This window comes from Mesoplodon densirostris, chromosome 2 (genome assembly GCF_025265405.1).
Source record: "Mesoplodon densirostris isolate mMesDen1 chromosome 2, mMesDen1 primary haplotype, whole genome shotgun sequence".
Lineage (NCBI taxonomy): Eukaryota > Metazoa > Chordata > Mammalia > Artiodactyla > Ziphiidae > Mesoplodon > Mesoplodon densirostris.
Window position 1 is genome coordinate 90,645,246 of NC_082662.1, and position 13,145 is coordinate 90,658,390.

The 13,145-nt window shown below is 38.1% G+C and overlaps 1 protein-coding gene across 3 annotated transcripts in view; it reads right to left on the reverse strand.

Moving 5' to 3' along the window:
- SASS6 (SAS-6 centriolar assembly protein) overlaps window positions 1–13,145 on the reverse strand; it is a 61,988-nt gene that overhangs the window by 20,470 nt on the left and 28,373 nt on the right. For all 3 annotated transcript variants that reach the window (XM_060090187.1, XM_060090188.1, XM_060090189.1), the window contains exons 9-13: window positions 12,030–12,224; window positions 11,809–11,898; window positions 11,551–11,730; window positions 11,078–11,159; window positions 1,698–1,834 (exon numbers count right to left, since the gene is read on the reverse strand). In XM_060090187.1, the coding sequence (XP_059946170.1) occupies window positions 1,698–1,834; window positions 11,078–11,159; window positions 11,551–11,730; window positions 11,809–11,898; window positions 12,030–12,224 (684 nt within the window). The remainder of the gene's footprint in view (window positions 1–1,697; window positions 1,835–11,077; window positions 11,160–11,550; window positions 11,731–11,808; window positions 11,899–12,029; window positions 12,225–13,145) is intronic.

Here is a 13,145-nt window from a genome sequence, read left to right on the forward strand (position 1 = left end):
AGGACACTATCTCAGAAGCCAATTTTGTTTATGGTGACACCACAAAACTCTGCTTCATTATAATATATCATGAGGCTGGAATACCTTTGGCCCAGAGGGCTTTTCAGAGTGGCTTTGCAAGCTTAGACAAAACAAAACCACTGGACCTGCCTTTGAACTGAAGTAAAACAAAGACCTCTGAACCATCTTGGTTCCCTCCAGGCCTCAAATTACTGAAAAGGGGGTTGAGGGGTAGTCATAGATCAAAAGGCCAATACGGGATAAAATAAAAATAATTTTCTGCCAGATTGAGTAAAAACAGTATTTGTGTTCTTAGAAATAATTTGCTCTGCCACTAATTTTCAATATAGTGACACCACCATTAACGAACATCATGAAAAGTTTGTTTTTACAAAAGGACAATCACAACACAAATCTTAATAAGCACTCATGTACAAAAGTGGCTGTATGACAAAAATACCTTTTACATAGCTATTTATCATCAGTCATTGAGGTTAAGACTGTCAAGTTTTTTCAAGTTCGTAATTCAGTACCAGGCACTTCACTCTGCACCTTTTCCCAAATTAGCACAAATCCTTTCCCTTTAAACATCAAGTACTATCTCATTTACTAGAGTAGATTAAAAATTCTATTATGGATTTGCATTTTAAATCCTCTGCCAATGCCCTCCAGTCAAGGACCACCAGAAACATATCTAGAGGTGTACACACTCTTTGCAACAAGGAAGACTGCACACCACGTGGAACCTAGTAAGAGAGGTGTCTCAGTAAGACAGTGTTAAAAGGGAGTTATTTATTGGACTTAGTCATGTGTTAGGTGAGTTAAGGAACAGTTTAAGAACACGGGGCTTTGCTGTGGACTGGATGCTATAAGGAAACGGGGATCACTATATGACTGGGTATCTGAATAAATCTTATCTAATACGGCAGGATGAATGTGTTAAGGCTGAAGCTATAATTAGTAATGAGCAGCAGTCACTCACTTTAGCTAGGATAGAAGAATACTTGCCCATTTTTGTGGTTTGGCAATGTCATATTCTTGTCTGTGTCCAGACATGATTATGAAGTGGTCTTGTTTTTCTCTTGATCCATCACAGTCAGAGAGTGGCCTTGCCTGATGCTGATACTCAGTGAAATTGTTTATGTTCAGCAGGAGAACCCCAAAACCTCGCTCTGAGTGCAAAGTCAGTTCCCAGCAATCCCTAGACCTAGCTGATATTACCAAGCCAGATCCAGGTACTTGGAGCTAAAAAACTCTAACGAGTTTCTTCCAGAATCTAGAGCTGACAAACCTGGTAATAGGGTTTTTCTTTCTCTCTTTTTCTTCTAATAGAATTCAGATTAGGCTCCTCCACTACAGTGCCAAACCTGAGCCCATACCCTGTTCTCCCTTACTGAGGCCTCCTAAATACTTTGTGTGTGTGTTAACAGTTTTTCAGCACATTTGGCATTAGTTAATGCTGAGTGATTTCAATATCCATTAAAATCTTACAAAGAAGTGTACCCTTAAAATGTAGCCTCTTTGTTAAGAATAAGTGTACCTTTATATCCCACTTCCAAATGGAACTTAAACTCTACTTCAGTGCTAAAAATTGTAGGACTCTAGTCATATTAGGTACCAGCACCTAAAAATCTGGAAATATGTTTGTTTTAGAAAATTTACTAAGACCGCTCACAACATCTTAATTTAAATCTTACCACATTAGAGTTAGGAGAAATTCCACTTCTGATGGTGTTGCTACTAGAATGTACAGATGGAGTGGCTGAAGGTCCCAATACATCTTGCTTTCTCACTAGCTGATTTTCATTTAATTCTTTATTTAACCATGTGATTACTTAAATAAAAGAACAAGAAACAAGGTAAAGAATTTTGAATATTATTATTTTTCTAATAATTTTAAATATTTAGAAATTATATTGAAATTTTTTTAATTTTAAGTTTTTAAAACTACCTTATATCACAGGAGAACAACACAGGTTCACCTAAATTTTTGTCATTAAATATTCTTATTTTAGAAACTGCCAAATAGGACTCCTTATTCTTTTACTATCAGAAGCACGTATTTCTGCTAGTCAAGGATCTCTTTAAAGGCTTTCATTTCCACAATGATACCTTCTAGTTTACTTAAAATTCAAACTCTTATTTCTCATAATCAATATCAGAAACTGAGAAGATGTTAAAGGCTTGATCTCATACTTTTGTTTCAAACAGTTCATACTATTACCAGTAGGTAAACACAGCAATTATAACAAGTAGTAGTAAAGAATTTAAATAGTAAATTATAGTTAATATTTTCAACACGTAACTTTGGGTTATTGACACATGTAATAGGGTTTTTTTTTTTCTGCTTTATAACAACTTTAATCAGTTACACATATACATATACATATCCCCTCCCTTTTGCATCTCCCTCCCACCCTCCCTATCCCACCCCTCCAGGCGGTCACAAAGCACTGAGCTGATCTCCTTGTGCTATGCGGCGGCTTCCCACTAGCTATCTACCTTACGTTTGGTAGTGTATATATGTCCATGCCGCTCTTTCGCTTTGTCACAGCTTACCCTTCCCCCTCCCCATATCCTCAAGTCCATTCTCTAGTAGGTCTGTGTCTTTATTCCTGTCTTACCCCTATGTTCTTCATGACATTTTTTTTTCTTAAATTACATATATATGTGTCAGCATACAGTATTTGTCTTTCTCTTTCTGACTTACTCCACTCTGTATGACAGACTCTAGGTCCATCCACCTCATTACAAATAGCTCAATTTCGTTTCTTTTTATGGCTGAGTAATATTCCATTGTATATATGTGCCACATCTTCTTTATCCATTCATCTGATGATGGACACTTAGGTTGTTTCCATCTCTGGGCTACTGTAAATAGGGCTGCTATGAACATCTTGGTACATGACTCTTTTTGAATTCTGGTTTTCTCAGGGTATATGCCCAGTAGTGGGCTTGCTGGGTCATATGGTAGTTCTATTTGTAGTTTTTTAAGGAACCTCCATACCGTTCTCCATAGTGGCTGTACCAATTCACATTCCCACCAGCAGTGCAAGAGTGTTCCCTTTATTCCACACCCTCTCCAGCAGTTATTGTTTGTAGATTTTTTGATGATGGCCATTCTGACTGGTGTGAGATGATATCTCATTGTAGTTTTGATTTGCATTTCTCTAATGAGTAAAGATGTTGAGCAGCCTTTCATGTGCTTGTTGGCAGTCTGTATATCTTCTGTGGAGAAATGTCTATTTAGGTCTTCTGCCCATTTTTGGATTGGGCTGTTTGTTTTTTTGTTATTGAGCTGCATGAGCTGTTTATAAATTTTGGAGATTAATCCTTTGTCAGTTGCTTCATTTGCAAATATTTTCTCCCATTCCGAGGGTTGTCTTTTGGTCTTGTTTATGGTTTCCTTTGCTGTGCAAAAGCTTTTAAGTTTCATTAGGTCCCATGTGTTTATTTTTGTCTTTATTTCCATTTCTCTAGGAGGTGGGTCAAAAAAGATCTTGCTGTGATTTATGTCATAGAGTGTTCTGCCTATGTATTCCTCTAAGAGTTTGATAGTGTCTGGCCTTACATTTAGGTCTTTAATCCATTTTGAGCTTATTTTTGTGTATGGTGTTAGGGAGTGATCTAATCTCATACTTTTACATGTCCCTGTCCAGTTTTCCCAGCACCACTTATTGAAGAGACTGTCCTTTCTCCACTGTACATTCCTGCCTCCTTTATCAAAGATAAGGTGAGCATATGTGCGTGGGTTTATCCCTGGGCTTTCTATCCTGTTCTATCCTGATCTTTCTGTTTTTGTGCCAGTACCATACTGTCTTGATTACTGTAGCTTTGTAGTATAGTCTGAAGTCAGGGAGCCTGATTCCTCCAGCTCCATTTTTCGTTCTCAAGATTGCTTTGGCTATTCAGGGTCTTTTGTGTTTCCACACAAATTGTGAAATTTTTTGTTCTAGTTCTGTGAAAAATGCCAGTGGTAGTTTGATAGGGATTGCATTGAATCTGTAGATTGCTTTGGGTAGTAGAGTCATTTTCACAATGTTGATTCTTCCAATCCAAGAACATGGTACGTCTCTCCATCTATTTGTGTCATCTTTAATTTCTTTCAACAGTGTCTTTTTTTTTTTTTTTTTTTTAAATAGGAGAAATGTTTATTAATAGGTCCCTCCATCCCTATCAACCAAAGAAAAGGCATACCTTAAAATACTGTCGTGAAATGTCTAGGGTGTGTCTGTCTGTGTTCTTGCCACCCTTCACCTTTTTTTTTTGTTTGTTTGTTTTTTTTCCCACTATATTTTTTTATTTTTTTTATTTTACAAATTTAATCAGTTATACATATACATATGTTCCCATATCCCCTCCCTTTTGCGTCTCCCTCCCACCCTCCCTATCCCACCCCTCCAGGCGGTCACAAAGAACCGAGCTGATCTCCCTGTGCTATGCGGCTGCTTCCCACTAGCTCTCTACCTTACATTTGGTAGTGTATATATGTCCATGCCGCTCTTTCACTTTGTCACAGCTTACCCTTCCCCCTCCCCATATCCTCAAGTCCATGCTCTAGTAGGTCTGTGTCTTTATTCCTGTCTTACCCCTATGTTCTTCATGACACTTTTTTCTTAAATTCCATATATATGTGTCAGCATACAGTATTTGTCTTTCTCTTTCTGACTTACTTCACTCTGTATGACAGACTCTAGGTCCATCCACCTCATTACAAATAGCTCAATTTCATTTCTTTTTATGGCTGAGTAATATTCCATTGTATATATGTGCCACATCTTCTTTATCCATTCATCCGATGATGGACACTTAGGTAGTTTCCATCTCCGGGCTATTGTAAATAGGGCTGCTATGAACATTTTGGTACATGTCTCTTTTTGAATTATGGTTTTCTCAGGGTATATGCCCAGTAGTGGGATTGCTGGGTCATATGGTAGTTCTATTTGTAGTTTTTTAAGGAACCTCCATACTGTTCTCCATAGTGGCTGTACCAATTCACATTCCCACCAGCAGTGCAAGAGTGTTCCCTTTTTTCCACTCCCTCTCCAGCATTTATTGTTTCTAGATTTTTTGATGATGGCCATTCTGACTGGTGTGAGATGATATCTCATTGTAGTTTTGATTTGCATTTCTCTAATGATTAATGATGTTGAGCATTCTTTCATGTGTTTGTTGGCAGTCTGTATATCTTCTTTGGAGAAATGCCTATTTAAGTCTTCTGCCCATTTTTGGATTGGGTTGTTTGTTTTTTTTGCTATTGAGCTGCATGAGCTGTTTATAAATTTTGGAGATTAATCCTTTGTCAGTTGCTTCATTTGCAAATATTTTCTCCCATTCTGAGGGTTGTCTTTTGGTCTTGTTTATGGTTTCCTTTGCTGTGCAAAAGCTTTGAAGTTTCATTAGGTCCCATGTGTTTATTTTTGTCTTTATTTCCATTTCTCTAGGAGATGGGTCAAAAAGGATCTTGCTGTGATTTATGTCATAGAGTGTTCTGCCTATGTTTTCCTCTAGGAGTTTGATAGTGTCTGGCCTTACATTTAGGTCTTTAATCCATTTTGAGCTAATTTTTGTGTATGGTGTTAGGGAGTGATCTAATCTCATACTTTTACATGTCCCTGTCCAGTTTTCCCAGCACCACTTATTGAAGAGACTGTCCTTTCTCCACTGTACATTCCTGCCTCCTTTATCAAAGATAAGGTGACCATATGTCCGTGGGTTTATCTCTGGGCTTTCTATCCTGTTCCATTGATCTATCTTTCTGTTTTTGTGCCAGTACCATACTGTCTTGATTACTGTAGCTTTGTAGTATAGTCTGAAGTCAGGGAGCCTGATTCCTCCAGCTCCATTTTTCGTTCTCAAGATTGCTTTGGCTATTCGGGGTCTTTTGTGTTTCCATACAAATTGTGAAATTTTTTGCTCTAGTTCTGTGAAAAATGCCAGTGGTAGTTTGATAGGGATTGCGTTGAATCTGTAGATTGCTTTGGGTAGTAGAGTCATTTTCACAATGTTGATTCTTCCAATCCAAGAACATGGTACATCTCTCCATCTATTTGTATCATCTTTCATTTCTTTCATCAGTGTCTTATAATTTTCTGCATACAGGTCTTTTGTCTCCTTAGGTAGGTTTATTCCTAGATATTTTTTTCTTTTTGTTGCAATGGTAAATGGGAGTGTTTCCTTGACTTCACTTTTAGATTTTTCATCATTAGTATATAGGAATGCCAGAGATTTCTGTGCATTAATTTTGTCTCCTGCTACTTTACCAAATTCATTGATTAGCTCTAGTAGTTTTCTGGTAGCATCTTTAGGATTCTCTATGTATAGTATCATGTCATCTGCAAACAGTGACAGCTTTACTTCTTCTTTTCCAATTTGGATTCCTTTTATTTCCTTTTCTTCTCTGATTGCTGTGGCTAAAAATTCCAAAACTATGTTGAATAAGAGTGGTGAGAGTGGGCAACCTTGTCTTCTTCCTGATCTTAGTGGAAATGGTTTCAGTTTGTCACCATTGAGGATGATGCTGGCTGTGGGTTTGTCATATATGGCCTTTATTATGTTGAGGAAAGTTCCCTCTATGCCTACTTTCTGCAGGGTTTTTATCATAAATGGGTGTTGAATTTTGTCGAAAGCTTTCTCTGCATCTATTGAGATGATCATATGGGTTTTCTCCTTCAATTTGTTAATATGGTGTATCACATTGATTGATTTGCGTATATTGAAGAATCCTTGCATTCCTGGAATAAACCCCACTTGATCATGGTGTATGATCCTTTTAATGTGCTGTTGGATTCTGTTTGCTAGTATTTTGTTGAGGATTTTTGCATCTATGTTCATCAGTGATATTGGCCTGTAGTTTTCTTTCTTTCTTTGTGACATCCTTGTCTGGTTTTGGTATCAAGGTGATGGTGGCCTTGTAGAATGAGTTTGGGAGTGTTCCTCCCTCTGCTATATTTTCGAAGAGTTTGAGAAGGATAGGTGTTAGCTCTTCTCTAAATGCTTGATAGAATTCGCCTGTGAAGCCATCTGGTCCTGGGCTTTTGTTTGTTGGAAGATTTTTTATCACAGTTTCAACTTCAGTGCTTGTGATTGGTCTGTTCATACTTTCTATTTCTTCCTGATTCAGTCTTGGCAGGTTGTGCATTTCTAAGAATTTGTCTATTTCTTCCAGGTTGTCCATTTTATTGGCATAGAGTTGCCTGTAGTAATCTCTCATGATCTTTTGTATTTCTGCAGTGTCAGTTGTTACTTCTCCTTTTTCGTTTCTAATTCTATTGATTTGAGTCTTCTCCGTTTTTTTCTTGAGTGTCTGGCTAATTTTGTTTATCTTCTCAAAGAACCAGCTTTTAGTTTTATTGATCTTTGCTATCGTTTCCTTCATTTCATTTTCATTTATTTCTGATCTGATCTTTATGATTTCTTTCCTTCTGCTAGCTTTGGGGCTTTTTTGTTCTTCTTTCTCTAATTGCTTTAGGTGCAGGGTCAGGTTGTTTGCTCGAGATGTTTCCTGTTTCTTAAGGTGGGATTGTATTGCTATAAACTTCCCCTTAGAACTGCTTTTGCTGCATCCCATAGGTTTTGGGACGTCGTGTCTCCATTGTCATTTGTTTCTAGGTATTTTTTAATTTCCTCTTTGATTTCTTCAGTAATCACTTCGTTATTGAGTAGTGTATTGTTTAGCCTCCATGTGTTTGTATTTTTTACAGATCTTTTCCTGTAATTGATGTCTAGTCTCATAGCATTGTGGTCAGAAAAGATACTTGATACAATTTCAATTTTCTTAAATTTACCAAGGCTTGATTTGTGACCCAAGATATGATCTATCCTGGAGAATGTTCCATGAGCACTTGAGAAAAATGTGTATTCTGTTGTTTTTGGATGGAATGTCCTATAAATATCAATTAAGTCCATCTTGTTTAATGTATCATTTAAAGCGTGTGTTTCCTTATTTATTTTCATTTTGGATGATCTGTCCATTGGTGACAGTGGGGTGTTAAAGTCCCCTACTATGATTGTGTTACTGTCGATTTCTCCTTTTATGGCTGTTAGTATTTGCCTTATGTATTGAAGTGCTCCTATGTTGGGTGCATAAATATTTACAATTGTTATATCTTCTTCTTGGATCGATCCCTTGATCATTATGTAGTGTCTTTCTTTGTCTCTTCTAGTAGCCTTTATTTTAAAGTCTATTTTGTCTGAAATGAGAATTACTACTCCAGCTTTCTTTTGGTTTCCATTTGCATGGAATATCTTTTTCCATCCCCTTACTTTCAGTCTGTATGTGTCTCTAGGTCTGAAGTGGGTCTCTTGTAGACAGCATGGGTCTTGTTTTTGTATCCATTCAGCCAATCTGTGTCTTTTGGTGGGAGCATTTAGTCCATTTACATTTAAGGTAATTATTGATATGTATGTTCCTATTCCCATTTTCTTAATTGTTTTGGGTTCGTTATTGTACGTCTTTTCCTTCTGCTGTGTTGCTTGCCTAGAGAAGTTCCATTAGCATTTGTTGTAAAGCTGGTTTGGTGGTGCTGAACTCTCTCAGCTTTTGCTTGTTTGTAAACGTTTTAATTTCTCCATCAAATCTGAATGAGATCCTTGCTGGGTAGAGTAATCTTGGTTGCAGGTTTTTCTCCTTCATCACTTTAACTATGTCCTGCCACTCCCTTCTGGCTTGTAGAGTTTCTGCTGAGAGATCAGCTGTTATCCTGAGGGGGATTCCCTTGTGTGCTATTTGTTGTTTTTCCCTTGCTGCTTTTAATATGATTTCTTTGTGTTTAATTTTTGACAGTTTGATTAATGTGTCTTGGCGTATTTCTCCTTGGATTTATTCTGTATGGGACTCTCTGTGACTCCTGGACTTGATTAACTATTTCCTTTCCCATATTAGGGAAGTTTTCAACTATAATCTCTTCAAATATTTTCTCAGTCCCTTTTTCTCTTCTTCTTCTGGAACCCCTATAATTCGAATGTTGGTGTGTTTAATGTTGTCCCAGAGGTCTCTGAGACTCTCCTCTGTTCTTTTCATTCTTTTTTATTTTGCTCTGCAGCAGTTATTTCCACTATTTTATCTTCCACCTCACTTATCTGTTCTTCTGCCTCAGTTATTCTGCTATTGATCCCATCTAGAGTATTTTTCATTTCATTTATTGTGTTTTTAATCGATGCCTGAATCATCTTTACTTCTTCTAGGTCCTTGTTAACTGTTTCTTGCGTTTTGTCTATTCTATTTCCAAGATTTTGGATCTGGGAAATAGAATCTTGGATCATCTTTACTATCATTATTCTGAATTCTTTTTCAGATAGACTGCCTATTACCTCTTCATTTGTTAGGTTTGGTGGGTTTTTATCTTGCTCCTTCTCCTGCTGTGTGTTTTTATGTCTTCTCATTTGGCTTATGTTACTGTGTTTGGGGTCTCCTTTTTGCAGGCTGCAGGTTCGTAGTTCCCGTTGTTTTTGGTGTCTGTCCCCAGTGGCTAAGGTTGGTTTAGTGGGTTGTGTAGGCTTCCTGGTGGAGGGGACTAGTGCCTGTGTTCTGGTGGATGAGGCTGGATCTTGTCTTTCTGGTGGGCAGGTCCACGTCTGGTGGTGTGTTTTGGGGTGTCTGCGGACTTTTTATGATTTTAGGCCACCTCTCTGCTAATGGGTGGAGTTGTGTTCCTGTCTTGCTAGTTGTTTGGCATAAGGTGTCCAGCACTGTAGCTTATTGGTCGTTGAGTGAAGCTGGGTGTTAGTGTTGAGATGGAGATCTCTGGAAGATTTTCGCCGTTTGATATTATGTGGAGCTGGGAGGTCTCTTGTGGACCAGTGTCCTGAAGTTGGCTCTCCCACCTCAGAGGCACAGCCCTGACTCCTGGCTCCTCAATTTGGGATGATTTGTTGTCTATTCATGTATTCCACAGATGCAGGGTACATCAAGTTGATTGTGGAGCTTTAATCTGCTGCTTCTGAGGCTGCTGGGAGAGATTTCCCTTTCTCTTCTTTGTTCACAGCTCCCGGGTCTCAGCTTTGGATTTGGCCCCGCCTCTTCGTGTAGGTCACTGGAGGGCATCTGTTCTTCGCTCAGACAGGACAGGGTTAAGGGAGCAGCCGCTTCGGGGACTCTGGCTCACTCAGGCTTGGGGGGAGGGATGGGCACGGAGTGCGGGGCGAGCCTGCAGCGGCAGAGGCCGGTGTGACGTTGCACCAGCCCGAGGCGCGCTGTGCATTCTCCCAGGGAAGCCTTCCCTGGATCCCGGGACCCCGGCAATGAGGGGCTGCACAGGCTCCCGGAAGGGCAGTGTGGACAGTGACCTGCGCTCGCACACAGGTCTCTTGGCGGCGGCAGCAGCAGCCCCAGCGTCCCACGCCCGTCTTTGGGCTCCGCGCTTCCAGCCGCGGCTCGTGCCCGTCTGTGGAGCTCCTTTAAGCAGCGCTCTTAATCCCCTCTCCTCGCGCACCAGGAAACCAAGAGGGAAGAAAAAGTCTCTTGCCTCTTCGGCTGCTCCAGAGTTTTCCCGGACTCCCTCCCGGCTAGCTGTGGCGCATTAGCCCCCTTCAGGCTGAGTTCTCGCCGCCAGCCCCAGTCCTCTCCCTGCGCTCTGACCGAAGCCCGAGCCTCAGCTTCCAGTGCTGCCCGCCCCAGCAGGCAAGCAGACAAGCCTCTCGGGCTGGTGAGTGCTGGTTGGCACCGATCCTCTGTGCGGGAATCTCTCCGCTTTGCCCTACCCAGGTACATGGGGAGTTTCTTGCCTTTTGGGAGGTCTGAGGTCTTCTGCCAGCGTTCAGTAGGTGTTCTGTAGGAGTTGTTCCACGTTTAGCTGTATTTCTGGTGTATCTGTGGGGAGGAAGGTGATCTCCGCGTCTTACTCTTCCGCCATCTTCCCCGGAAGTCTAGGGTTTTTTTTTTTTAATAATGATGGTAACTGTTTTACTGGACAGTTGATATAATTTACTACAGCAAAGACATTAAGATGGTACATTTAAAGCAGATTATTTGTATATAGCAATACCTTGATTTACCTAGACTTATGAATTCAAATAAAAATTTCAGGTTAAGAATAAAGCTACAAACCTCATTTACATAAAAAGGTAAAATACTTACACTTCTCATTATTTTTCAAAAGCTGTTTGCTTTCTTCAAGTTTTTGAACTGTAGCTTCTAATTGTTCTTGTAATTTGCATACCTGAAATATGTTAATCCTTATAGTAAGCATAATAAAGACTAAAATAAAGACTGAAGAAATGTATTACTATTCATTAAATTATTAACAACTATTAATTACTATTAAATAAGGAATTAGCTCAGCAGTGAAAAATATATACATATAATTACATATATACACACATACACATACACATATATACGTATGAACACTCAAGGTATCTGAGTCATGATAACTAAGTTTTCAAACTGAAATAGGTTATTAAGTTCTGTTGATTATAGTCATGTTCTTTAGGGGAAAAAAAGCCAGAACTATTCTCTGATATAACAAAGTAGAAGTTTTAAAAATACATGAGGAAATTCATTATGCTTTGCAAATAGTCACACACAGAAAAATATAAAATATTAACTACCTCTTGCTCTTTAATTCGGAGAGACTGTCCAACCTCTTGTAATTCTTTTTGTTCCTTTTGTAATTTTTCTTCCTTCTCAGCCAAGAGTTTCTCTTGCTGAATAGTTACTGTATTCTTCAGTTTCAATTTACCCATTAAGGTCTTCAGATCCCCTTGCAACTTTTTGATAATTTCATTTGCCTGTAAAAGAGCTTCATATGTACATCTCTACATAATCCAATGAAATATCAATATTCTATTAAGTTTTTAAAAACAAACCTTAAGAAGTTCAGCTGATAATGATTTTATTGTAGCTTCAAGTTTTCCTAGTTGTACCTGATTTTTCTCACCATTTTCTTCTAAAGCCACCTGACACGTATTTTTAAAAACACAAATAATTAGGAAGTCTGTGTTTATTTAGGAAAAGCATCATTTATAAATGTGATCATTTATAGATCATTTATAAACCATCAATTTGTTTAGAAAATTTTAAAATAGACCTTTTGTTCCTGGATTGTATCAAATGCTTCTTTTGTTCTTAAAACAAGCTGATCCTTATCCTTGATTTCCTGTTCTAAAACAGCCACTTTTGTTTGTAGATGATTAATATGCTTTTCTTTTTCATGGCACTCAGCATCAAGTGTAGAATTCTCCCTTCGCAAAGAGAGGACTTCTTGCTTAGCCCGCTGGAGCTCCTAGAGGAGGAAAAAAAAAGTTGCATTATGAAAAAGGAAAGTTGGCTGGTGTGGTAATTTATAATTAAGATATCTAAAATAGAAAAAAAGTCTTTAATAACTTTAAAGTTCTAGTACCAGTATTCTTTTAAAGAAATGAAGGTCTCTCTAAAGGCACATATAACTTGTAGATCTGAAATATAATTGTAAAATACACTAGTATCTAATGAAATGACAACAAGGGAAAATAAAACAATCCTTATTTATGAATAAATTACTAGAACTTTTGAAAACCAGTAACAAGAATTTTCTGATGTCTTGAAATTTACAGTTTAAAAAAAAATCACTTCGGTAATAAATGCTCATTATAACAGAATTGCAAAATACATAAAATATATAAATGAAAAGAAAGCCCTATCATTCTACCACCAAAGCAGTGACTCTCAATCTAGTTTGCATATTGAAATCACCTGGAAAGCTTTAAAAACTACTGATGCCTGGCACCATGCCCAAGAGATTCTGATTTCATTAGTGTGACATATGGCCTGAGCTCTTCAACTGTTTCCAAGGGTAGCCAAGGAATCATGATATTGTTAACTGACAATAATTGTTAATTAAAAAGATTATCATACTAAGTGAAGTCAGAAAGAGAAAGAAATACTATATGATATCACTTATATGTGGAATCCAAAATATGATACAGATGAACATATTTACAAAACAGAAGCAGACTCATAGACATAGAAAACAAACTTACAGTTACCAAAGGGGAAGCCGGGGGACAGGCTGGCTATAAATTAGGAGTTTAGGATTAGCAGACACAAACTACTACGTATAAAATAGATAAATAACAAGGTCCTAATGTATATCACAGGGAACTATATTCAATAACCTATAATAAACCATAATGGAAAATATGAAAAATAATATTAAAAATAATTT